Consider the following 27,418-nt stretch of genomic DNA (forward strand, 5'->3'; position numbering starts at 1 on the left):
GCCACATATATGCTTAGTAGTTGTCCCTGCGCTGGTAATGGTGCTGGCCTGAAGACCCATGAGGCTGGTTGTTGAAGCGCGACCCATGAGCACGACCTCGGCTCCCCGTGTGCTTCCTCATGTTAAACCTGATGGCAGCGTAACATTAATGACACTGAGCCCTAATTTAGCATCATCATCATCTTTTTCCCAGAAAAGAATGGGGTAAGAAAGGATTCTGAAACAAGGATGTAAGTATGAAAGAGAAAGAACTATGAACAGCGGGCCCTGTGACATGGGCCACCTTTTTCTGAAATTCTTTTAGCCTATTATGATCACAGTATATCATATGAAAAACGTCTATAATAGTTCCATTGCTACCTATAAAACTGATTAGTCAGTTTCCTCGAGTTACATACCAACTCGATAAAATATGTTGTCATATTCTGGAACACATCCCAGACAAAACGAGGACTGCCTGTAGTGCAGTGCCAAAGCATTCCTGCTAAAATAAATCCTTGACCACTGGCAGTCACTTTGTCCTTTTCTGCATAAACACAAAATACAACTCCTGAACAATCCACTGTGCCCTCACTGTAATGCAGTCTCTCACGCCACAACACATTCCTTTCCACTACTTCGTCAAAGGATCTATGGGAGTGACCAGCTGAAGCAGTCTATTGGGTTCATGTCTACAGAAGCCTGGGGCCACAACAACAGTAACAGGTAAAAAAAAAAAAAGCCAACAGCAATAATAAGCTGATTAAATGGCTCTGAAATTTGCAAGAATATATATATATATATATATATATATATATATATATATATATAAATGAAAAACTATATCATCAGTATGAGGGAATTAAGATCTTCATTTTTTTATTCATTCATTGCCAGACGCCATGTATCCCAAACGGGGTGGCCAAGGGCTTAGAGTTAATTGTTTTACAGGGAGGGGCACTAATCCTCCACCAACCCCACTTGACACGTAGGGAGAACGTTAAGTTACTGAAAATGCCAAAACTACAAGAACTACGTCATCAGAGCAAAGAGGTTAATAAGATCTGACCCCTCTGAAAGTAGCAAGAAGAAAATAACAAATATGTCTTTAGAGTGGTCAAAGGGACCAATAGTAAGCAGACCTCACCTCTCCCGATCGCACTCCATATCCTCAAGTCTCTGCGTAAGTGCCAACTTTTGTTGGATTGCCATACGAAGGAGTGAGTTGAGCGTCTTCTTCTCCTCTTCAGCTGCCACCAGCTGTCTCTGTACCTCATCAAGCTGGGTCACGTACTCTTCACATCGTGCTGCAAACATGGCACGAAGACCTGGGGGACAAGAAAGTTTCCCGATAAATATTTACACATCATCGCCATCATACTATCATCAACCTGACCTTTCTTCCCACCTACTGCAGTTTGTAGGAGTCAAAGTCCAAGCTGCGACTCTTACACTGTTACAAATCTTGTTACACATCTCATATTTCCAGCAAATGTCGGGGAAAAAATCAGCTGGTTTTGACACTTGGTTTACTCTCCAGTCCACAGAAAACATTTAAGGTATCACAGCTAACCTTAACAGCATGGGGTCATTTGAGTGACTTACTGAAGGGTGGGGTGAGGTAAGATTCATCAACAAAGAAAGAGACACCATGAAAGTAGGCAAAAATTTAGTACTCTTGGTTTAACAGTGGAACTGGATCTACGGTATAATCAAGGAAAAACAACGTAACTACACAGGATTGTGGTAATATTGCCAAAACATCATCAGCATCACCATATTCACAAAAATGTACAGGTCTCACTGCTAAATGCTTATAACAACTTTTATTCTATTAAATTTATATCTTGATTCTCAATAATACAGTACTTTCTGTACATGGATGAAAGTGGAGATTTATCAAAATATGCTATTCCTTAATCGTATCCATGTATCCTTCAATCATTCAAATCTGTGTTTCCTCATGAGCACAGAAGGGGGCAGGGTGGCTCAGTGGTAGCGACTGACTTGAGACTAAAGGATCACGAGTTCGTGCCCTGCCCAGATAGCTGTCGTCCTTGGAAAGGCAGCGCTCTCCCGTCACCTAGTGGGGCTACATGATCTACCAAGGTCTAGTTCGGGGAATTCATTTCCTCATATCAAAAATTCCAAAATTCAGGAGCATAGATGCCTATGGTTATGGTAATCATTTAATTTACAAAGGTTCCAACATGCCGCAAGCATCAGCTTTAATCACCTAATGGCATCTCCATCTCCAGCAGCCTCTATCTAGTCCCTTATCCCTGTGGATACAATGCATAACCTTGTCCCACGTCTTTTTCGGTCTGCCTCTCGCAACTGTACCCTCAATGTTCCTACTTCTCACCCTCCACTAATCAATCCAGACCTTTATTGCAAGGGAACCTTTATTGCAAGCAATAAACTTCAGCTACCCACTGAATATCAACCCTTATAAGCCACATTTGGCTTAAGCAACTTAACCCACCAGACCACCAGGTGTTCATTTGTTACCTGCAATATATCTATTACAAAACTGCTTAAATTCCAATGCCACATGCCACCAAGGATTCCTGTCATTTCATGTTTTCCAGCATGCCTACTGCCAACTTGTCCCTACCAGTACTTCCTCCCACCAAGCCAATCCTCCCTAGCTTAGCTTCTCAATTTCATTTTGTCATCCCTTTATCAGCCTTCCTCTCTGCATTCTGTGATCTGCTTTGGTAAATTTGGTGGGACATGCAGCCTGACTTGCTTCTATAGACAATAAGACAATATCATATAATTAAACAACAATCAAGTGAACTGTTGGGCCTCAAATTTTGCACACTTTATGAACATGGTGGGATCTAATGTGCACTTTACTGTGTAGGTGGGATTTTGGCAATGAAAACTGTACAAACTATACAGTTTGAAGACAGACTATGAAACTCATCCTGCTGCCTTAAAAAAACAATGCCTTCCATGTTCAGCTGGTTACAAGGGAATGGGGAAGGGGAATCAAGGCAAAATTTTACTAAAATCAAGGCTAAATTTTACTTGTTACTTTGTGAAGAAGTTGGGACCAAGAACATGCACTGCGAGTGCATGGCCTATTACGAAAAAGCCTGTGGGTGCCACTAATTATACAGTAATCCCTGTACTTTCCAGATGCCCACTTTCTGGACACCCCACTTACCAGACATTGTGGGCCTGGACCTTCGGAACCCAAAAATGGCCAAAAAAAGAAAGAAAAAATTTAAAAATCCAAATTTTTTCCCACCCGTAATTTTAAATTGCCGCACGGTGCCGAACAGCTGTTACACCATGGACCCTTCACCCCTTCCTTCCTCCCCCCTTCCCCCTCCCCTGTTAAGGTTGCCATTTGGTATTTTTTATTACCAAATGTGTGCCAATTTGGTAATGAAAAATTAGTTTGGTAATGAATCAGAATAATGCAATACCAAACAGATTTTTCACACGTGTGAGGATACACAGGATGGAGATGGTGGATTGTTTGCTCTCTCTGATTAATCTGCTAGCCTATATAGTGCGAAAATAATCAACATGCTGTTAGTTATAAGAAGAGTGATTACATGAATTTCCATTTGTATATATAGTGAAGAATAAATGCTAGCTTTACGAATTTGGTAATGAAAAGTTAAATTTGGTAATGAAAATTGAGGAGTTTGGTAGTGTGGCCGTTGCGATCTGGCAACTCTGTTACCCCATCATCAACAGTCACAGCTTAACTCTGATCGAGAGCAGATGTTTATCGTAAAGGAAGCCACATGTGCTCGTTTTTTGTGAATAAGCAGTGTTAAGAAATTAGAATTTAGAGTGCAAAAGATTAACTGTGGAGTGCACACTGGCAGTTGACATTGGTGTGGTGCAATTAACAATGTGCAGTGTTAAACAATTATAACTCAGTGCAAAGAATTACTGTAAGTGCAGCACAACACTGGATTACTGTACGTGCTTCAAGAGCATTTTCACCACTGCCAAAGCCAGAAAAGGCAGCCACAGACGTGCTGTAAGTACCCTGGCTTCCTTTTCATTTATTTCATGCTTTATGTCCATTATTGGTGTGAACAGGTCTTAAATAGGTTTAAATATGTGCTATGCATGTCCGGTGGGGAGTTTTTTAGGTGGCTTTCAAAGTTAGGCTGGGTTAGGGTCCTTAAGTACCAGTCCAGGAGCCAGGGACTTGTTGTAAGTACCCCGAATGTTTAATATTGTATAAACTCACCTCTTATACCTCATTCTCCGGTTCTTTTGCATTTATTTAGGACTTTTATGTCCCTTATTGGTGTGATTGTCTTAAACAGATGCTATGCATGTCCAGTAGGGAGTTGTATAGGTGTTTTTCTGAGTCAGGGTAGGTTAGGGTCCATAAGTACAAGTCCAGGAGGCTGGGGCCCACTTTCCGGACATGCTTTTGGCTCTATTACATCAGAAAGTGGAGGGATTACTGTATTTCACCTTTATATAAATTCCTTCAGTCCCACTGATAAATTTAATCCATGCTATAGTAACTTACTTGAGAATGTGGCTGCATCTTCCTTCAACAGCCGGAGTTCGTTTCGCAGTTTCATCATTGTCTCTGACACGATGCTCTTCTCTGTCTCATACTTTGACTTCAAGTTCGCCAGTGCAACCTGTGGGAAGAACATAACTCTTTAAGGTTCTGTAGGTTCACTGATTTACTCTGCTTGGACTGAGATTATACACCTGGTACTAAAATAAATAAATAAAATAAATACTGTAAGTAAAGATCCAGATGTTCCACAATCCTGCACCTACATTATCTAAACAAAGGCCATGCAGACATAGATTATGCCTACAACCACCTTTATTTCTTTGAATGTCCATTTGTCTAATCTGCATAAATATGAAAAACTACTGGACAGATCATGATGAAAACCTATGGAGCCACTGATGAAGAGATGAGATGCTAGTGAAAGTACAATACAGTATAAATGTGGTCAACAACACAGCTGGTAACTACTTTTAACACCTGCATCATAATATGGGCAAACAAATGAGAAATATGAAATGAAAGTACAAAATCAATGCAGTGTAAAAGGAGGTGGGGACACACCATGAGTTTGGTCAAAGTGCTCGTTTCTACAACTTGGCCTTCAAACCTGTGACAAATTATTTACCCACTATCCTAGAATGTAAAGCCATTGTATCATTTACGTTACCACAATTAGATCACCAACATGTTATCTTTGGTATTCAATTTACCTACCAACCTAAAAATGGTGAATGATACCAAGTAATACAAAATACCTGCAATATTAATTCAACCACTTGTGCTATCAAGTTGGCAACTTTGTAACTAGCAACACTAACCACTCTGCTACAATGGTGGGAGTGGCTTTTCTGTTAAATACTATCTATCTATTGCCAGATGCCATAATCCCATAAGGGGTGGCCGTTTGTCTTTGAGTTAGTTGTTTTACGAGGAGGGACAATAACCCTCCACCAACCCACTTCTTAACATGTAGGGAACATGTGTGGGTTGGTTATATGGTTACCACCCAGCACTGTAAAGTTTCCTGGCTTACAGGAAACTATTAGGCTTGTCACTCAATGTAAAGCCACCTAAAAAAGAAAGACAGGAAATATGGGAGAAATAGGAAGAGTGGATGGCCGACACAGAAAAAGAATGATAAAGGTGAGGGAAGAAGTAGGCAGCACTACATTAAGTAAGTGGGTGATAGTGAGAAATAGGATGAGAGGATCTGCGGAGGGCAGACAGAAAAAGAATGATAAAAGTGAAGGAAGAAGTAGGCAGCACTACATCAAGTGAGTTGATGATGGTCAACACCACCTACCACCAATATCTAAAATACCATTTTTTTTTTTTTTCTGGCTCGACTAAAAATTTCATCTGTATATTTCCCATAATCATATCCCACATTATGTATGGTGTCCCATATACTGTAGTACAGTATAGTAAATACAGTAGTATCCTATATAGTACATATCTCAGAACCTCTGTGGTACAGTGGTACAGTGTGCGTTTCGTACACGTGTGAACCAGGGTTTGCGCCCCACCGAGGTAATAAACTTTGGGAGTGTTCACCTGGCCACGTACTGCATTGGCAGACACAAGGGGTGCTGTGGTTGAACCAGTGTCGCATACTATAAAGTATGCTTGCATCCAGTTAGAATGCACGGGCCAATTACACTTGGTTCACAGACTACACACACATCCAAAGCCACTCCAACACTACAATTACACTTACAAGCACTTCTCACCCTACACACAGTCTCTACCAGACAGCCTAAGCCACTTGGTAGAGATGCATTGGCTGTACTGTACCAACTTCGGTCAGGATAGGCTGGTCCTGAAGTGGATACTCAAACGGGCGATGATGATGATGATGATGATAGTATATATCCCATGAAAATTAATAAATCATACTGACTGGGTCATTTGCTTGCTGGCCTCCACTCCATAACAGCCAGGGTATAAAAGAATCTAAAATTGTTTAGATCTTTCAACTCCATCCAACCATCATCAAATACATTACTGTCTCATCAACAGAATTGTCAGGCTAGATATTTAAGGTGGAGTAAAGGCTCACCCCTGAACACCATTATTCCTCAGACTTACTCTTTGTTATCTATCTAACTGCCATATTGGTATATAGGTATACAGTACCTCAGCAGTTTGCTTGTTGGCCTTGAGTACAGTGCGAAGAGTAGCGATCTGCTCACGCTTAGTGCTGAGCAGAGACTTCAGCTTGATCACTTGCTCCTGCAGCTCCTGAACCTCACTCTCACTCAGACCACCTGCACACAATGTATTAACAATCAGTTGGAAAAATATCTATTCAAGGAACTGAAATACTGTACTGAGAAACACTGAAGTTTTATTTAGACCATCACTATCATGAATCTCTTACCTGTTATGGAATAAAAATAAAAAATACACAAAGCTTTAGCTACAATATTCTTTTCCTTGTCAGTGAACTAAAACATCATATTAAAAGGTGGAAAATACTCTCAATGCCCTTTTAAAGGTTCACAACAATATACTGTAAAACAAGCTCCTAATATGGCACTGTTTCCTTATTTTCAATTTCAATACACCCTAACCAAATAACATTAACCCTTTCGCCTCCTAGGAATGTATGAAGTTATTTCCTCCAGCTACTACAAGACAACTTCCTTCAGGAGAGGGGAATTCTGCTGGTCAGAGTGTAAAACTACATCATTTAACTTCTGGACTGTTAAAAATTCCACCTCAAATAAAATGGTTTGTACTGTAATTAGCTTTTATAAATGAAATACCCTAGGATGTCCATGGCAGTGATGGTGTTATCTTCATTATATACTCACTGTTTGGTATCAAATACTGGTACTTGGTTTGCACATCAACACACTCTTTCCAAATCAAATTCACCTGAATGATACTCATTCTGCAGCAGTTACCTTGATTTAAACTTCTAAACCCTTTTACCAAACTCCCAAATCCTGCAAGACACAAAGTTAGGGTAACTCACTATCAGAAGAAGCAGATTCTCTGATGAGTCCCTTCTCCTTGCTGAGTTCGATGGTGTGTTCTACAGACTTCTTAAGGTGCCTGATCTGATCAACAATGGTGTCAACAACTTCACGCACTGCTGCTGGGTCACTGTTGTCAACCTGCACAAAGACCAAAGTTATATGGGGCAATTAGATGATGAATGAATGATTCTTAACCTGCTGGCTGCTGTGATTTCTAATAGCTGAATAAAACTGTCTGCCATAGGCTGAAACAAAATACAATAAATGGTTCCTCATTATCTGTCAAAATGTCAGTTGTGAAGTTTTTCATATTGCCTCGGGTATTTATCTTGTCATGGATCGATTTATTTGCTTTTACTTAGACACATGCACGCACGCACGCACACAAACAAACAAACAAACACACTTCTTAAAGCAAAGGAAGAAGTGATTACAATAATTCTTTTAAATATTTCCCCAGACTTCTCTTCTGAACCTAACAGAGAGCTGATTTACTTATATGAAACCATTAGAACTTGGCTATTTATAAATTAAATGGCAGAAAAATTTTTAATGAAGTATGAAACATGCAGTTATTATAACACTGCTCCAGGTCAGTGTTTTCAATGGTGAAAGATGTTTCAACTCACAAAGTCGGAGAGAGTGACATCGGTGCGCAGTTTTGCCTTGAGCGCCTCCATCTGAGTGGCTGCCATGGTGGGTGATGATGGCTGGCTGGACTTCTCATCAGTCACTGGCAGATATATGAAAAAGATGGTGTGAGAAAGTTAAGAAAATTAGGGTGGCAATTTACCTGAGATAAGGCTGCATTGACTGAGGAAAAGTTATGCTATTAAATTACTCATTTCACTTTTTAATACACCACAAAACAGAAGTTATGAGTCGCACATTATCACCAAAGGCAAGATGTATAGTTAAAAATATATATATAAATATATATATATAATTCTTACTAACAGATTATTTTACATTACTACCTGAAAATATAAATTAGGCATCACTGTAACCCCTCCAACCATTTTACATAGATTTAATTTTATTCTTGCTGCTGCTAGGCAACTATATTCAGCTCAGGACAGCCTTGTAATAGTGATGGGTTAATGATGGCTAACATGTCCATTTAAAAAGATTCTTCTAAGCTGACTTGTCTTTACGCAGCAAGAATGAAACGCACTAGCATCCTATGGCTGAAGTAAAGGGAGTTTTCCCACGAGCACTCACCCTTCTCTGTGTTGTGTCCCTGCTTGCTGTGGTCTAGCAGTACTCTTGAGGGTGTCTCTCCATTCACTGTACACACATGATGGTACAGCTGCGCCAATTCCTCGCTTATTGCACTGTCACAAGGAACTAAGCCTTAAACACAAAGTTTACATATTCTATTTCTAAGCAAATTGGTAATTTGGTTTAATCACTGCCACTGTGTCTTGCTTATACCCTCTTAGCCTTCATTCCTTTCTGAAGCTGAATCAGTTGCCCTTCAAGATCCCCCCCCCCCCTCAAAGATTTTGAACACATATAGCATAGCTGCCAACTGATGTTCAGCAAATGTAGGCCAACCAATACAACACTGAAAGAAGAAGGCACAAGCTCTGACAAATATTAATGCAAAATATATTTTTTTATGCTACTAGTAACATTTAATCTATAATAGCAGCAAAAATAAACACTAACTACCATCCAAGGCCTCCTCAGATACCTGTGTAGTGGTCAAAATATAAAATCACAAAACGTCTTTGCCACACTAATGTTCTGCAATTAATCTGACACCCATTACATTTTACCGAACAATTTCCCCAAAAATATTTATTTTTTTCTTTATTCAACAACAAAAATTAATTTATGCAAACTGTACTCACCCTAGATCATTTTTGGTACCCGAAAGAGATCCCTCACGGCTATTCATCATCTGACTCAGTATTGATACATCGTTCGCAAGGTCGATTGACTTTTGTTCTGCGTCTATCAGCTGTAAGTGTGAAGAGTGGGAATAATTAATGATGATTCACACAGTAAGAACACAATATACTTAATATATGACAGACAAAAGTTAACCAACAATTCCCTTCCAGCACAGTGCCTTGCCCTCCACATTTCTCATTATTTTCCAGACTTCAGAGAGTATCCTTCCTTCTCATACCCTTCTGTTGTGTGTTATACAGGGTGGCCCATAAATAGCATTCCACTAAAAACTCATCTGGTGTTATCTTGCTTGTTCGGGAACAGCTCAGTCTGCTGGTGTGGGTGTGAGTCTGGCAGTGGGAGTGGAAAATGAAAAAATGATGAAGGACTGAAATTAATAAGGCTGACTGGGCTCTCCCTGCAACACATGAGAAACTGCCAAGCAGAATGGAAGAGCAGCATTATATATACATCACCTTGTTTACTGCCATCACATCTATCTATCTATTGCCAGACGCCTCAATCCCGTTTGGGGTGGCCACAAACAAATCGCCTCCAAGTCGCCCTGTCCCCCGCCATTTCACTGCCCTGCTCCCAACTCACACCCCCCTCTCTCATATACCTCTCCACCCCATCTCTCCATCTCATCCTCGGCCTCCCCCTCCCTCTTCCCCCCTCCATCTCACTCACATACACTCTCTTTGTCAGTCTTTCACCCTCCATCCTCTCCACATGGCCAAACCACCTCAGTGTGTTCCTCATAACGCTTCCTATCACATCCACATCCACACCACAACGCTCCTTTATATCCTCATTCGTCAGCCTGTCTCTCCACGTGACTCCACAGGCTCCTCTTAAATAACTCATTTCCACTGCTCTCACTCTTGACTTGTGTCCTTCCAACAATGTCCAACCTTCACTTCCGTACGTTAGAGTTGGTATCACAATACTGTCATGTAGTAACTTTTTCACTTCCATGCTCACTTCCCTGTTCCTTATCACTGCTTTCAAGGAACCAGCAACCTTTCTTCCCTGCTGTACCCTTTCAAGCACTTCACCCTCCAAACCTCCATCCTTACTCATCACACTACCCAAATACTTAAATGTACTCACATTTTCCAATTCCTCACCATCCAACCTCGCTGTACATTCACTAACTTCACCTCTCAAAGACCATCACTTTACTCTTCCCTACATTCACATACTTCATATAAAACCTTTTTGCCACAGCATGTAGAAGTGTCACTGAACTAATGATTGTGATAGTACAATAAAATCCATCATATTAACCTATTACAGGTATCCCAAGGATCCCATGCATATTTCTGGAAACAAAGATCATCATCATCATCCCAAGTGGATTTCTCACCAACCTTATTATGCAGAAACAGGAAAAGACCAAGGGTAAAAGTAGAAAAGCGTTTAATGGTGTGCCCAGTGATATGGGCCATACTTCCATTCACTCATCACATAGGCTATTCAGATTTATATATATGCAGACCACTAATTATGCTAGCATGTGCAGCTTCTGTCACTCCATACCGGTACAACTCTTCATGCGTTGTGATCTTCAGCCATTTCCCTGTTCAAACCCCAAGCCTCAATGTCTTCTGACCAAGAACTCAAAACTCTTGGATATATACAAAATTCCCATTATAGTTTTTCTTTTTTCTATCCGTTGAATTAAGGGCAAACTGCAGAGTTAATTCTGCATCAAAGTTTCATTGTCATTTATAAAGCTGATATGCCAGGTCGCTCAAATTACAGAATAAACTATGAACAACTTCATACTTTCAAATACTGATACATTTTTTACTTAAATAAGGACACATACATACAAACACATGCTGCATGCATGTGTGCCCGTACATGCACACTCAAACGTAGTCTCTATCACCGTACATGGTAAAATAAATAATCTATTATTGTACAGTCTTCAATCACACACACACACACACACACACACACACACACACACACACACACACACACACACACACTCTCTCTCTCTCTCTCTCTACCCCACCCCTGAATAACTAACTAATCCATACCCACTCACCAACTTACAAGCCCCAAAGCCTGCCAGAGACATACCCTCGACCTGATTGTTCCAACTTCGTTGCGTAAGTGTTGGACGGCCTCAGTAGCAGATCCACCCTCAGCCCCCTGCAGCTCCCCCAAGCTCTTTCGCAGTTCATTCATCTCACGTGATGCCAGCTGGTACCGTGACTTTTGTTTCTCCAGGAACTTGACTAACTCCACTGCGTCTTCTGCATTCATCTGAAACCAGAATAAACAATACTGGTAAAATAACAGCCAGTGACATATGCTTTTGAAGTGAAAGGCCTGAGGTTTAAATAAATAGCAGAAGATATTACATTCAACAGATACCACATCTAACCTTGCAATAATTATCATGAGTACATATATACAGTAACTGCTGAAATAAGAACTTTAGGCATAATATCTATACTATGCAAGGCCTTTTTGCCTAAACCCCATAAAAATTTACAGGTCCGATGACCCTTGCTCACTCTATTCAACAATATTTGTTTCCTTGCTTCTTGTGACTCCTATGCACTGCCCTGTCTTGGCCTGTCCTACCATGATTATCTCCACTCATCCTGCCTTGCTGTGACTTGTCCTCCCCTCTCCTGCACTGTCCTTCCCTGATCTTCCATGTCCTACCTTGTTCTGCTCTGCCCTGCCCAGGTTTACCACAACCTTCCCTGCCCTGCCCTGTCTGCACCTTACTTTGCCGTATCTTACTCTGCATTTCATCGTGCCTTGCCTTGGCTTGCCCTACCCTGCACCTTTTATTACCATCCTCTGCCAGGCCAAACCCTATCTTACCAGTCTCTGCCTTACCCCATCCTGCCCCTTACCTTGCATGTGTCTGCCTTGCTTTGCTTGCCTTTTCTGTTCTTCTCGTAATTTTAATAACCTTGACCATCCTTCCCTATCTTACCCCTTACATCTGCCCTACCCTTCCCTACACCAAACCTTACCACCCTCTGTGTTGCCCTACCCTTCACTCTCTTACATCTTACCATACCACCCTCTGCCTTGCCCCAGCCTGTGCCACCCTACTAACCTTTGAAGGGTCCTGCTGGTCATGGAGAGTAAGAAGGGCAGCCACGTGACCCAGGAGGGAGGACACCCGGGCATGGTGGGCGTCTAGCTCACCACGGGTCTTCTCAAGCCCCTCCTGGCTCTCCTTCAGATTCGTCGTTAGCTGGGCCTTCTCGTGGTCTGCCTGTGGATTTGGATAAGAAAAGAAGTAGTACAGTAACAGTAGTAATAGTAGTAGTAGTAATGGTAATAATAATATTACTGTAATAATAATAATAATAATAAATAATAATAATAATAATAATAATCATAATATCAGCTAAATCCTAATGTCAACCAGCGATCAGTACAACAGGATTCAGTGACAGAAAATGAAAGTAAAAAAGTGATGGAATTCAAACATGTCCAATTAAACAGGCCACACAATCACATTCAAGGACATACTGTAATTAATAATATGTAACCAACCTCTTCAAGCTTCTTCTCCAGTTTGCGCAATTCATTAAGATGTATCTCCGAGAAGAGGTCGCCCCCAATCTCCCCTCCCGCTCCTGCACCCCCAGCACCCCCCGCCATGAGCTCGGACTCAAGGCGCCGTAAGACCGGTGTGTCATCCTCACCATCACTGCTCTCGCCAAAATCTGTGCTGCCTGAAGTGGAAAGAGGAGGGAGCTTATGGATTAATTTCCCTTTAGTTCATCACGTTACACTGTTTCTCATTTTTCTCTAAGTACACTGTCTCTACGGAGGGGATGCAGATCGATTAATTTCCCTTTCATCAATCACATGTCACATTATTTTTTTATCTTACTCTTTCATTATTAACATTACCACTATCATTGTTTTTTATGCTTACAGAATACTGTCTATGTTTTTAATGTTTACAGAATACTGTCTCCTTGGTTATTGTTAAACTTTTTGGTTTGGGGTCTTTCCTACATTATTTCTTTACCTTGAATGCTTCTTTATATTAGGCTGCTAAACCTATTACTGTATCATTTTTTTTTTTTTTCATGCTGTCTGTGAAGAAATTCACATTTTGGGGGTGTTAAAAAAAAAAAAATGCACTCCAAGTTATCTGGACTTCAAACTTTTTTTTTTTTTTTTTTTTTTTTTTTTTTTTTTTTTTTTAATAAATAACAGAACGGAGGAAGGAAAAACAAGTGGGTAAAAAAAAATAATCCATACATCAGATTACTGGTGTCCCCTGTTCATAAAATATCTGTAACAGTTAGACTTGAACAGTTGTGGGTTGAAATTTGGAGGAAAACAACTCTGGGGAAGCGAGTTCCAGAGAGATGCAGTTCGGGGAATGAAAGAATTCTGATAGGCAGAAGTTCTGCAATATGGTTGAGTGACATTCCAGCCATGAGCGCTACCAGATGCCCGTGTAGCACGAGGGAAGGCATGGAGAGGTGGCATCATGGATGCAACTTCGTCTGAGCATTTGCCAAAAAAATATCTGTAAAATAATGCAAGGGAGGCAACATTCCTTCTTACTTGCAGGGGAGGTAGTTTATATGTAATGGCAGGGTTGTTAATGATTCTAACGGCTTTATTCTGAATTTTGTCTAGTTGTCTTAATGCAACCTCTCCACAACCATTCCACAAGGGTGAGCAATATTCAAGCTGAGAGCGCACATGACTCTTATAAATTATAGCTAACTGCTAAAATCAAGTCCAAATACTAAAATATCATAGCCACTTTGTCTTTAATCTATAGTATGACACTCCATTTAGATCATATTGAAGTAATTTTAAATTCTCTTTCATACTTCAGTGATTAAAAAGTCAAAAAACAATTTATCAGAGGTTTAGTCCAACTGCGGTGGACAATAATTTGCTTCATCACACAGTAGCATTATGAATACTCACAGACAGCACAAGTACTGTACGGTATGAGGTTAATGCAAGGAAGTACATATGTTAAGCTACAACTTAAAAAAAAAAAAAAATTATCAAGATAACTCTAGCACTTATGAGGCAGTTTAAAGACTGCCAAACACTGAACGCATTTCTCTCTCTTTTTTTTTTTTTTTTTTGGGGGGGGGGGAGGGGGGTAGATAGCCCAGTATATTACTAAGGGACTCATATACAGTAGCTGTATGTTTAATAATTCATAAAATGGTTCTGCATTCTCTTTTTCCCATCGTAATTCCTCCCTCCTCCTTTCTTTCAACTTATTTACAAAATTTCATTTCTTATCTACTTTTTTACAATGCTTAGCAATCTATACACTGCCAGTATTTTGCCAATCTGTTTATCCATACCAATTGTCAATCATCCTCATCCCCTATTCTATTCACATGACAGTTACTGTATTTATAATATGGAAGTTCTAACATTAAACACCCACGTAGTCTCATCAACCTGGCTACAGCTTAGTTATAGCTCTCTCCTTCCTAAATTTATTTCTTACTTTCTTTTTCCCCTTTTCCACCTTCCTTCCTTCTTTTTCTCCCTCCATTTCTTCTTCCTAATTTTCTCTCTCTCTCATTCCTTACCAGCCTACCTTCCTCTCTACTTCTCTACTCATCTCTCCCCTTCCGTCAACTCACCTGAAAGCTTCATGCTCATGGCCAGGTTGGATAAATTATACATGGACTCCGAATTCATCCTGCCATCCAGCTCCTTCTTAAGTGCGTACTTGGCCTCTCGTTCTGCCTGCAGGGACTCAAGTGCTTCTTCCATCTGTCGTTCTGCAATCTTCTTGAGGTTAGCCAGCTCCTCCACCTGCTGGTTGAGCACCTCCGTCTCCTCCTGCAACCGCCGGATCTCATGTTTGGCTCCTTCAAATTCAACTTGTGAAGATCTGCAGAGGGGAATTACAACATGAAGATGAGTAACACCAGAGCACAGGGACAGTTACCGTACTTGGATAAAAGAACAATTTATACAAAGAACATGATGCTGTATAATTACACAAGTATCGTACCACGACAGATCCACTGATGAACACTGGGAAAGAGGACGGGATGATGATGATGATGATGTTGATGATTATGATGATGATAATGATGATGATGATGATCATGATGATGATAAAAAAAAAAAAATGCAACCTAAACATTAACCCTTTGACTTACCAATGACAACCTGGGTCATCATGCATCTGTCAACCTTTGACGTCAGTATGACGACTTTGCCCGTCATCCGATGTAATCTCTGAAGAAACATTTAAGGATTGATATTTTTGTTGGATGACGGGCAAAAGTGGGTGGAGCTAAGCCTGCCACAGATGGTGCACGTGTGCTCACTTGGTTTGCTTAGCTCAGTGTGGTGTGAGGTTCCTCACAGGTAGGATGTACACCTCTTGACCTCCCGCTGAACACTTATGTTTTTTTTTTTCGCGTATATATGCGGCATTATTATTTAAGAAAATCTATCTATCTATCTATCTATAGCCCAACGCCCTAATCCTGCAAAGGGTATCCGCAGACAAAACGCCTCCAAGTCCCTCTGTCACCCACCATTTGACTACCCTTCCCCCAACTCACCCCCCCCTCCCTCATATACCTCTCAACTCCATCCCTCCACCTCATCCTCGGTCTACCCCTCCCTCTCCCTCCCTCCACCTCACCTACATACACCTTCTTAGTCAGTCTTTCATTCTCCATTCTCTTCACATGTCCAAACCACCTCAGTGTATTTCTCCTAATCTTCTCAACCACATCCACCCCACAACGTTCCTTCACTTCTTCATTTGTCAACCTGTCCCTCCACGTCACTCCACATGCTCCTCTCAAGTAACTCATTTCCACTGCTCTCACTCTTGACTTGTTCCCCTCTTGCAAGATCCATGCCTCGCTTCCATACGTCAGGGTAGGGATCACAATACTATCATGCAGTGACTTCTTAACTCATACTCACCTCCCTATTTCTCATCACTGCTTTCAGTGTACCAACAACCTTCCTTCCCTGTTGTACCCTTTCACGCACTTCATCCCCCAAAGTTCCATCCTTACTCATCACACTACCCAAGTACTTGAATGCACTCACATTCTCCATATCCTCACCATCCAACCTCACTGCACACTCTGTGACTTCATTCCTCTCAAACACCATAACTTTACTTTTGTTTACATTAACTTTCAGATTCCTCCTCCTACACACTGTCCCAAATTCATTCATCAAACCTTGCAACTCCCATTCATCTTCACTCACCAATACTGTATCATCAGCAAACAGCAACAACAATACAACAAATAATACATTATTGGAAAGGAAACCTATTCTGCTACATACTGAAGTAAAAACTATTATTACTTCTTGAATAGTTTTTTTTGGCAAATATTTTTTTAAAGGACAGTGTAAAACTTAACATGTCAGCTAAATTCTGCTCACTTTTTTTTTCATTTTATTTTGTATATATTGTCTTTTTGGACAATGTACAACAAAGCAAAACTCTTCATCTTCAAAATGAGACCAAAGTGGCCTTTCTATGATGAATAGTAACTTTTCTATGAGCGTTAGAAGTAAAATATCTCTATGCGACTAGTCTGAAAGCTCTTGAGCGAGAGCTACTCGCACAGCCAAAATTTACGCTCCTCCCTTCACGGGATAGGGTTAACTACTTTGTGCAGCCTTCTAATTATCATTCATCTATAAAACTCTTGCCAAACAGATGCAGAGATTAACATTATCATCTACCAACTTACCTACCTATTATTAACTGCTTTATCCATCCTGGTATCTCCTCCAGGAAAGCCATAATACAGTCAAAGATTTTACCCTGGATCCTATGCATTCCTTTACTCCAACCAAGCATACACTGTACTTCCTAAACTTGTCCTACTACCTCACTTAGTCTCTCTTTCCAATATGAAATCTTCTTATGTCTAACTGATGCACATCAACATATCTAGGACACACTTTAACTTATGCACTTACTACACTATCAGCCATAATTCATTTTGTAACGCAGTACCATTAACTTCTGGCAACTGTTACCCTTAAATTTCGATGTATTAAAGCTCCAAATTCTTTTAGTGTTCTAATCTTGAAAATATCAAACACATATTGCTTTGCTGTTTGTGAAACTATACTGGTATCCTGTGTTCTATATAGATATAAAGATGTGAAGTAAGAGGAAGCAATAACACAGAAAGGATGAGAGAGTGAAGGAGAATAACAAAGGAAGAAGGAAGGTGGTGTAAGTGAGGAAGAGAGGGAGGGAAAGGTAATGGAAAGAAATGGGAGGAGAGGCAGGTGATGATAAGGCAGGGAGAGACAGTGGTGAGGACAAGAAAGGGAAGGGAGAGAAAGATGAGATAAACAAAGAAAGGGAGGGAGAGAAGAACCAACCGATTATGGCAAAGGAAGAGGGAGATGAGAAAGATGATAATATGGGAGGGCTGGAGGGAGAGAAGGGGGGGAGAAAGATGATAACAAGGGAGAGAATGGGAGAAAGAAGAAAAGGGTGGTAGGAAGAGGGGGAAGGAAGGAGGGGAGAAAGATTAAGACAAGGAAGTGGGTGAGTGAGTGAAGGAGGGAAGGTGAGTGAGGACAGGGGTAGGGTGGGAATGAAAGAAAGCATTTATACAGAAAAGAGAGCACCTGGGATGTGGGATAGGAGGGCAAGGGAGAGAAAGCTATTAATCTGAATGAGTGAGTAGGAAAGGATGCTTAAGACAGGGGGATATTAGTGAAAATGGGAGTGATGACAGTGAATAAGGAAAAGTGAAAAAAAGAGGAAGGTACGGAATGGAAGTGTAAGAGAGGTGATTATAGGGTAAAGGAATGTAAGTATAATGAAGTTTAGAGAGAGAGAGAGAGAGAGACAGACAGACAGACAGACAGAGAAGGGAAAGGAACGAAACTGTACAAGAGGAAGAAAGTACATATGGAAAGGAATGGAAATGTAAGAGAGCTAGAGTAGAAATTACAAAAAGAGCAGAGAAAAGAGTAAGGAAAAGAACAGAAGTGTGAGCATGGTAGAGGAACAATAAAATTGCCTAAATTAGAGAATGGTATGGCAGCAAATGGAAATGTGAACACGGAAGTAGGGTAGGAAAAAAATTATAACAAATGGAATGAAATTAGGAAGTATGTGGAAGGGACAATGATAATGTGGCAAAATATGAAGAACTGCAAGATACAATGAAGTGTGGGTAGGAAAGTAAAGAAGCAAATTATAAATTAAAAAAAAAAAAATGAAGAGAACAAGCAATCAGTTAATGGCAGACACTGGAGCCCCCCCTTCCCCCATCCTTGGTAGCCACACCCACTCCAACAACACAAACATGCACACACACATGTACAAACACATCACTTGTATAATGGAATACCAGGCTTTCAAGTACTGCATACTATTATGCACTGTATATGGCAAGAGCAGGCTAAAATAACAACTTGATAAAAATTAACTCCCATCAATACTATTAATAATAGCACAGTGTTTATCAACAAAATGAATTCTAGGCATGAACAGGCATAATTTTTTCATCTAAAGCATGGCTGTAAAGAGCTAATTCTTGCAGCTAAAAAGGAATGTCTATAACTATAATAAGGAAAAAAAATGGGATTCTTACACTGCACCAGAGCAGGATTTTACTTTATCATAACTCTTTAATAATAGTAATGGAAGAAATATCTTGGATCAAACAACAGAACAGCATTAAACGTAACACTACGTAAACCAATCCAACAGTACGTAAATAAAAATCACGCTCTTGCAACAATATCGTCATTCAACTTCCAAATAAAGCTGCAACACAGTAGAAAATATAGGACTGCTTAAAGCCGTGCAAAATAGTGAGATGATCTCCAGATATTTGTAACAGAGTGCAGAAACAGTTCCTGTTACATTTTGGGAAAAAATTAAAATAATGTGCTGTATTCTCTTGAACTTGGCAGAATCTCAAGGCATAGCATCTCTTCCTTACCAAGTTAGTTTTGTGACTACACTGAGTGCCAAGTCAAATGGTTTCCTGTAACTCAGGAGACCATTTACTAAGAATTTACTATGCTAGGTGGTAACCATATACAGTGGCTAACCAGCAAATAGATCCTTGGTGGTCTAATGGGTTAAGGAAGTGATTCTTATGGGTCTAAATCAGAGGAAGTTGGGGTGATAACATAACGTCACTCAGGGGCAAAAGAGTGGTAACTATTGCCTAAAAGGTTCTGGACTGAGTAGCCTAAATTCTGGGCCCTTACACCCTGGGCAAAGCAATAAGAACTGGATGATGGTTGGCTGGCTGGCTGTAATACTGCTTGTACAGTATATGATTTATCTAAAATACTGGCATACTCTGCACAAATTGCATGGCAAGATATATGAACATCACAGCCACAACTGACAAGCTGATAACAAAGAGGTACAGCACTAGGAAGCCTCCTAAGCTCACAAGAAAACTGTTTTTAGTTCCAGTTCCTTTCACACTCACAACCACATGCAAATATGACTGGCAAGGAAAGCACCCAAACATTCCCCACCTCTTATAGCTATCAAAGTAGTTAAGAGACTGCCTGCATTAAGACAGGTGGGCAGTAAGGCAGCCACTCTGCTGTCATGATCATAAGCTAAAATCCAAATTACTTACTTCAAACTCGAGATCTGCTTCTGGAGTGTGATATTCTCGTCTTCCAGCTCAGCATAGTCCTGAAAGAGTCGTGTTTCTCTGAACTTGAGGTCCTTCAGCTCAGCCTTCAACTGTTTCTTCTCATGGTCACTGATGTCCTTCTCCTTCAGCAGCTCACCTAACTCGGTGTAGTACCTTGACTTCTCACTCTGTACACGTTCCAGCTCTGCCCGGCACTGAATGAGAAAATGATACATATCATATACTGTACAGTACAGCATTATAACGAGAAAGATTTTAAATTCAAGACCTTAATCAGAATATCAGAATGTGCTATATTGGATGATACAAAATTATGAACTACAAAGGACTGTACCATACTTGGGAAAAGATCCACAACATAAGAGATATAATATACCTGTATGGTAAAAATGAAAATATAAATAAATATAAACTGCCCCACCAGAGGCATATGATCCTGAGGCTATGCTACCATGTCTGGACATTTAAGGAAAGAGTGACCACCACTCACCCCTTAGTGGCATCATGTGAGCAATAACCCACAACTATCCCTTGGATAGAAACCTTCTCGACCAAATCTGGCTGGAGCACCTTAACCCACTAGATCACCAGGCATCCATTTGGTTATATAATCCATACCACCCAGCACAGTACAGTAAATGGTTTTGTGGGTTACTGAAATAATTTGGGTTATTATTAGCTGCAGAGTCAGCTGAAGGTAACAATACATCAAGTGAGGGGCCCAGTGGGTGTCCCTACCTAATAATCAAGGGTAGGTCAATAACATACATCTATAGCAGCACAATGAGAATGAAAACCCTTGTTACCCCTGGGAATTTGAAATCCATGCACACAAGTCAATACTATCACTCCAACCAGTGTCTATTGACTCCAGCACACTTTTTCACCCTGACCAAAGATTCCTAACCCAATTCAACTCTACTGCTGGCAACTGGAGGGTTGATTTGATTAGTAACCATGGAGACTCATTCTTAACTCATAACTATGGCTCGTTATATTTCATGCAACCCCCCACTTCCATCAGGTGAAAGCAAACTGACAACAATGACACCACTGACCTGTTTAGCCTCAAGCTCAAGCTCAATGATTTGTGAATTGAGAGAGGTCTCGCGCTGCGAAGACTCCAACAGAAGATGCTCCTCCGTCTCAATGCCACTTGCTGTTGCCACTCTGTGTGTCGTCTGGAACTTGGCCAGTGCCTAAGATGAGAAGAGTATGATGAGTATAAGTCACAAGGGGGGTAAAGATGGTTAGCCCATTCTATGATGCCCCTTGCTAAGTCTATCAGCCTGAAACAAGGCTACTAGCTACAGTCCAGAATATTTCAGTGAAGGCAATTAGCTTTTCTCCACAGTGGCACTGTACACTGTATACATATATACACACACACACACACACACACATATATATATATACAGTATATATATATATATATATACACACAGTAAAACCTCAATATAATGGACTTCAATAGACCGGAATGCGCTTTTATCGGACTCGAGGAGCTACCGGACTAAATTCCTATATAGCGGAAAAAGTCCGATACAGCCAGAAGCAGTCCGGACTGCCTGACCACTTCAGCTATGTTCACCACAATAATGTAAATATAAGATGTTTATTAGTGTACAGTACATTATTATTACAGTATTTACAATATACCACTTGATTAATGTAGTAAAGTTATAACACGGTACAGTACCGCAATGGTAGTCAAAACAGTTTAAAAACCGTTCATGTGATCCCAACTAATGTCTGATATATCGGAAAAAGTTCGGATTAGCAGGGGGAAGTCCGGATGTCACTTATATCGGAATTTTGCATTTTCGGTATGATTTGGGCCCCAATTAGTCCGTTATAGTGAGGTCTTACTGTATATATATATATATATATATATATATATATATATATATACGGTATATATATATATATATATATATATACTGTATATATATATATCCATTTGTGGTAGCTGGGGGTGCTCACCATCCACTCACACGATGTAGTGCTGCTCTCGGGTGTCTGCCCTTTCCACTCCTCCTGCCTTTCCTTCCTGCCTCATCTGTCTTTCTTTACTTCATTCTTTCCTCGTCCTTCTGCCTACTGGTGCCTACACTCCCACTCTTGTCTTTCTTTTCTTCATTCTTTCCTCTTCCTTCTGCCTATGGGTGACTCTACACTAAGTGACAAGCCAAGTGGTTTTCTGTACACCAGGAAACCATTTACTATGCTGGGTGGTAACCATATAACCAAATTATGGCACCTGGTGGTTTAGTGGGTAACTGTGGCGTTCCAATCGGATTGAGCCAGTGAAGGATATACAAAATATCCATCCATCCATCGTCCAATGCTATGTTGCCCCATGAGAAACGTAGGAGCCCAGGGCTAGGCAAGTTGGTCCTGACCTTTAAGATGAGTGTGACCAGCCTCACTCATCCCTGAGTGGCATTACATCACCAATAAACCCCAACCACCCCTTGGATATAAACCTATACAGGTTCAATCCGACTGGAGAGCCTCAACTGCCCACTAAACCACCAGGTGCCATAATTTGGTTATATGGTTACCCCCAGCATAGTAAATGGTTTCTTGGTGTACAGGAAACCATTTGGCTTGTCACTCAGTGTAGAATCACCTATAGGTAGAAGGAAGGGGAAAAAATGAAGAAAAGAAAACAGAAGAGGGAGTGTAAAGACATCCGTAGGCAGAGGGAAGACAAAAGAATGAAGGAAAGAGAGAGAGAAGAGGAAGGAAGGAAGGAAGAGAGGAGAGGGCAGACACCCAAAGCAGCACTAAACTGAGTGAGTGGATGGTGAACGTCCTCACCTACCACCATATACACAGTAAAACCTCGATATAACGGACTTCAATAGACCGGAATTCGCTTTTATCGGAATCGAGGAGCTACCAGAATAAATTCCTATATATCGGAAAAAGTCTGATAAAGCCAGAAGCAGTTTGGACTGCCTGACCACTTCAGCTATGTTCACCACAATAAGACATATAAAAGGCATGTTTGTCAGTGTACAGTACAGTATTATTATATATATTATACTACTGTATTTGATTAATGTAGTGAAGTTATAACACAGTACAGTACTGCAATGAAAGTCAAAACAGTTTAAAAACCATTCATGCTATTGAGACTAATGTCTGATATAACGGAAAAAGTCCGAGTTAGCAAGGGGAAGTCCGAATGGTGCTTTTATTGGAATTTCTCATTTTTCTGAGTGGCTTGGGCCCCAATTAGTCCGTTATAGTGAGGTCTTACTGTATAATATAAAAAACATGAACTATACTTAACAACACTTGAGCTATGGTATATTTAACCTTAACCCTGCCCTAGGTACCGGTATTTATAGCTACTGTATAACAGAACTATATTTAACTATGATACATGAGCTACAGTATATTTAACCTTAACCCTGCCCTAGGTATTTATAGCTACTGTATTACAGTCTTTCTATCACCAGATGCTTTTAATCATCTTACTAGCATTTCAAACTGGAGGGGTTAGATGAATTTCATTAAACAACTGTTAACTACAGACCCATTCTTAAGCAAAAATGCTGTCTAGCAGTGGGAATAATAATCTACAAAACAGCATAATGACGGAGTTAATCTCTGCTATGCTCATCCAGCCTAAGCTACCCAACTATCTCTCAAGAAAGTATCTGAACCTGGACTCACACAAACAAAACAAAACAGATGCCATGGTGTTTAGCAAACTTTAAAAGATGTTTAAACCAAACTCTAACAGATTCAATGTTCCATGGAGTAATAAAGGAAAATCAGCTGGCATGGAAGGAGTATCTAGATGCAGATGAGCTTTGCTGTTGCTGTGTACTTTAATCAAAACTAATTCAGATTGTTACAAAATATATGTGAATAGTTTATAAACAAATGAATATGATTCTACAGCTGACATAATCAATACAGAAATTATGATACCAGTACAATGCTTCAACCCATTTCTTAATGGGAACTGGAGTTAGGATTAGGCTGTTGTCATTAACGATAAAATTCTGATGCATCGCTCAATCTTCCTCAGACAACAAAGAGCCTGATGCTACTAAACCCATAAGGCCACATGCCCACTATTACAAGCTGTATAAAAATGGCAGTCCATGTGCTCATTTTGTATTAATTATGTGTCTCATGAACACCAACTCCCAGCAGTGAATACTAAATACTGTGATGGTACGCTACGAATCTACAGCTAAGTGATCAAGGCTGTTGTAGTTGGGTTCAAGCAGGACGTAAAAAGTTTAACAGATCTAAATGCTGAATTACATTGTACTAAACACACTGTATGGTTTAGGAACTACTTCTCAGGCTGAAGGGATCAATAAGCAGGGAAAATATAATGACAACAGTCTACCCAACATAATACTTGAGGGAAGGAGAGAGAGAGAGAGAGAGAGAGAGAGAGAGAGAGAGAGAGAGGAGAAGGAAAGGTGAGAGGGGGACAAGGGGGAGGAAATTGAGGACATAAAAATATGGTGAAGGGAAATGTGAGCTGCAAGAGAGAAAGAGGAGGAGGCAAAGGGATGTGATGAGGGAAGAAAGGGGAGCTGAGAGAAGAAAGGAGAGGAAGGAAATGAGAGATGGGGAGAAAGAAATGGAACTGGGAGGATGAGGGAAAATAGATGAAGAGGAATGGAGAAAAGAGAGAGGAAAGAGATGGACAGAGTTATGGAAGGAAGTGAATGGAGGAATGAAAAGGAAGGCTATGAAAGGGAGGGGAGTGAGAGGAGGGAAAGAACAGAGGGAAGGAGAGATACAGAAGAGAAAAGAGGAACAGAAAAGGGAGTGATTGGAGGGAATGGAGCAAGGAAGAGGTGTGAAAGAGAGTAAAATGAAGACCTAAAGTGGAAAGGGCGAAGGAGGTGGTGAGAGAAGTAAAAGAAGGGCAAAAACAGTGAGAGAAAGGCATATGAGAGGAGGGGAAAAGAGTGGAGAGTGCAGGAAGGGGAAGAAGGGGGAATCAGGTGAAAAATGGAAAGAGGAAGGCGGTAAAGGGGAAGAGAAAATGAGGGGTGAAAGGGATTAAGTGAATGGAGGCAAATGAAAGGAATGTGTGTGTGTGTGTGTGTGTGTGTGTGTGTGTGTGTGTGTGTGTGTGTGTGTGTTTAAAACAATGTATTATACTCAACATGAAGTGTGTGTGTGTGTGTGTGTGTGTGTAAGAGGTAATGTATTATAATCAATGTGTGTGTGTGTGTGTGTGTGTGTGTGTGGAAGAGGCAATGTATGATAATCAATGTTTGTGTGTGGGAGGGGGAGAAATGTATGATACTCAATATGTGTGTGTGTGTGTGTGTGTGTGTGTGTGTGTGTGGAAGAGGCAATGTATGATAATCAATGTGTGTGGGGGGAAATGTATGATAATGTGTGTGTGTGTGTGTGTGTGTGTGTGTGTGTGTGTGGAAGAGACAATGTATGATAATCGATGTATGTGGGCAGGGGAAACATTTGATACTCAATGTGTGTGTGTGTGTGTGTGTGTGTGTGAGAGAGAGAGAGAGAGAGAGAGAGAGAGAGAGAGAGAGAGAGAGAGAGGGAGGGAGGGAGGGAGGGGGGCAAAAACCAAAAGGAATAGGGTGGGATATGAGGAAAAGGAGGCAGAAAGCTAAAGTTGTAAAGGAAATATAAGAGGTATGAAATCAATAGGATAAAAAAAAAAAGTGAGAAACTGACCAACAGCTGTTACTCATCTTCTGCCTCCAACTTACTATCAGTAGTTAATGGGACACTGATTCTCATATAAGTTTATAAATGCTCAGTTTTACAATGTAACAAGTACATTATGGCAATTCACATATAATTATCAAGTGAAAGGTATTCTTCTTCACAGATGATGATCACAGTACTCTTTCCATAAAAATTATTCCACTTATTTTCATTACAGGTCTACATAACTTTTATTCATATCATAGACCCATTTCACCAAGGCAAAATGTTCTGTGATAGAAATGACCACAGTATCACAGTACCTACAGTATTAACCTTTTGTCAGATCTCTAGTTCACTCTGGGTGACTGCACATAAACTTCACTAAGTCCCTATGTAAAGTGACATCCTTTTTAGGTTACTGATGCTGGTATCAGACAACCTGACTCAGCTTAGGGAAGGTCTCTCATACTGGAGTGGTTACTAAGGCTACTGGTACCTTATTCAATTATGGTAGGCCACCTAACCCTTCCAGTTTGAAGTTAATGCTAAACTGCATGAAATAATCAGGTACCATCACAAATATACTAAAAACGAAATAACCCAGATCCATGGTCATAACCCCCTCTTATCACTGTAGCCTACATTACCACTCCCTCTTGCCACTCCCAGCAACCCTCCCTCATGAACCTTTCCACTCAACCTGTAAACTAATGTGGAAAGGGATAAACACGTCAAAATATCTATGAATACTATTTCTTTATCCACTTTCCATACATCCACACTTTCCCTTATTTCGTTTTCTTCATGATTTGCAATTTAACAAAAAAATAAAGGTAAATATGGATGTGGGTGCCAGAAAAAGGTGTTTGCTTCATCTTCACTTTCTACATTTTCCCCATTCTCTCCTTAATTTTCTTTACATCATCTAGCATAACATATGTTCTCCTGATCATGTGGCACTTCCTCTAAGCTTTAAAAATATCAAAATATGGAGGAACTTCTGTCAGGAGACGTAGCAAAAATTTCCTTCCCTCTCCCGTCTCCCTCACCCACTTCCTTCCTCCTCTCCTCCCTCTTCGGTCTTACCTCCTTCGTGCTTTCAAGTTCATGTTTGGTATTCTCGTATAAAGCTTCCAGTTCTTCACACCGCCCCTGCAAGCTCTCCTTCTCCTCCAGTAACACCAATCCGTATTGGGCCGCTTGTTTCTTTTCGCTGCTCGTCTGGTCTAGCTCCAAATTTAACCGCTCCAACTCCTTTTTTAACGTATCCAGGGACTCCATCTTCTCCGGGGAGCTCATCCTGGCCAGTATACAGGAGTAAATGAGGTGTTTTAGGCGGTGATTTGCAGAGGTGGTATATCCATGGTTGTCAGAGCCAGCCTCGGGAGTTTGTGAAGATTCTAGTGTACGCAACCTGTTTATGTCTCTACTTCTTTTTCATTGTTTAAACCTCAGAGTCTCTCCATTTTTGAGTTTCTGCGGCTGATTAAAATGAATATACTAATTTTTATGGTATTAGCTATTATAGTAATCAATACCTGGGCAATCAGTGTAATTTACGAAATATTGGAATTCTCTTCAGAGAAACTGTATACAAGCAGCGACTCTTTATGGTAAACTACGTCATATATACTCGACCCATAATGTCGCTTCTTTAATGCTTAATGTGCTGTGCATGGTAGGCCACACAACACTCATCACGCATATAATGTATAATGATCGCTGAAGAA

The 27,418-nt window shown here is 40.5% G+C and overlaps 1 protein-coding gene across 1 annotated transcript; it reads right to left on the reverse strand.

The window, feature by feature from the left end:
• Positions 1 to 27,034, reverse strand: BicD (Microtubule-associated protein Bicaudal D). The gene is made up of 15 exons (XM_080274376.1): positions 26,775 to 27,034; positions 21,074 to 21,214; positions 19,995 to 20,209; positions 15,009 to 15,262; positions 12,919 to 13,100; positions 12,473 to 12,634; positions 11,473 to 11,658; positions 9,336 to 9,445; positions 8,697 to 8,813; positions 8,109 to 8,193; positions 7,476 to 7,617; positions 6,632 to 6,762; positions 4,496 to 4,613; positions 1,127 to 1,307; positions 1 to 128 (listed from the first exon to the last, which is right to left on the reverse strand). The coding sequence occupies exons 1-15, from the start codon at positions 26,985 to 26,987 to the stop codon at positions 14 to 16; spliced, it is 2,352 nt and encodes a 783-aa protein (XP_080130502.1). The 5' UTR covers positions 26,988 to 27,034; the 3' UTR covers positions 1 to 13.
• Between the last annotated feature and the right edge of the window lie 384 nt (positions 27,035 to 27,418).

This window comes from Coenobita brevimanus, chromosome 57 (assembly GCF_032717465.1).
Source record: "Coenobita brevimanus isolate Jiangsu-jjx chromosome 57, ASM3271746v2, whole genome shotgun sequence".
Classification (NCBI taxonomy): domain Eukaryota; kingdom Metazoa; phylum Arthropoda; class Malacostraca; order Decapoda; family Coenobitidae; genus Coenobita; species Coenobita brevimanus.

Excerpts from the sequence above, each read along its gene's own strand:
- BicD (XM_080274376.1), bottom strand. The coding sequence starts at position 26,987 with ATGAGCTCCCCGGAGAAGATGGAGTCCCTGGATACGTTAAAAAAGGAG. Across the intron at positions 20,210-21,073 it reads TTGAGCTTGAGGCTAAACAG|TGCCGGGCAGAGCTGGAACG; the intron begins GTCAGTGGTGTC and ends TTTCTCATTCAG. Across the intron at positions 4,614-6,631 it reads CCAACAAGCAAACTGCTGAG|GTTGCACTGGCGAACTTGAA; the intron begins GTACTGTATACC and ends TTCTTCCCACAG.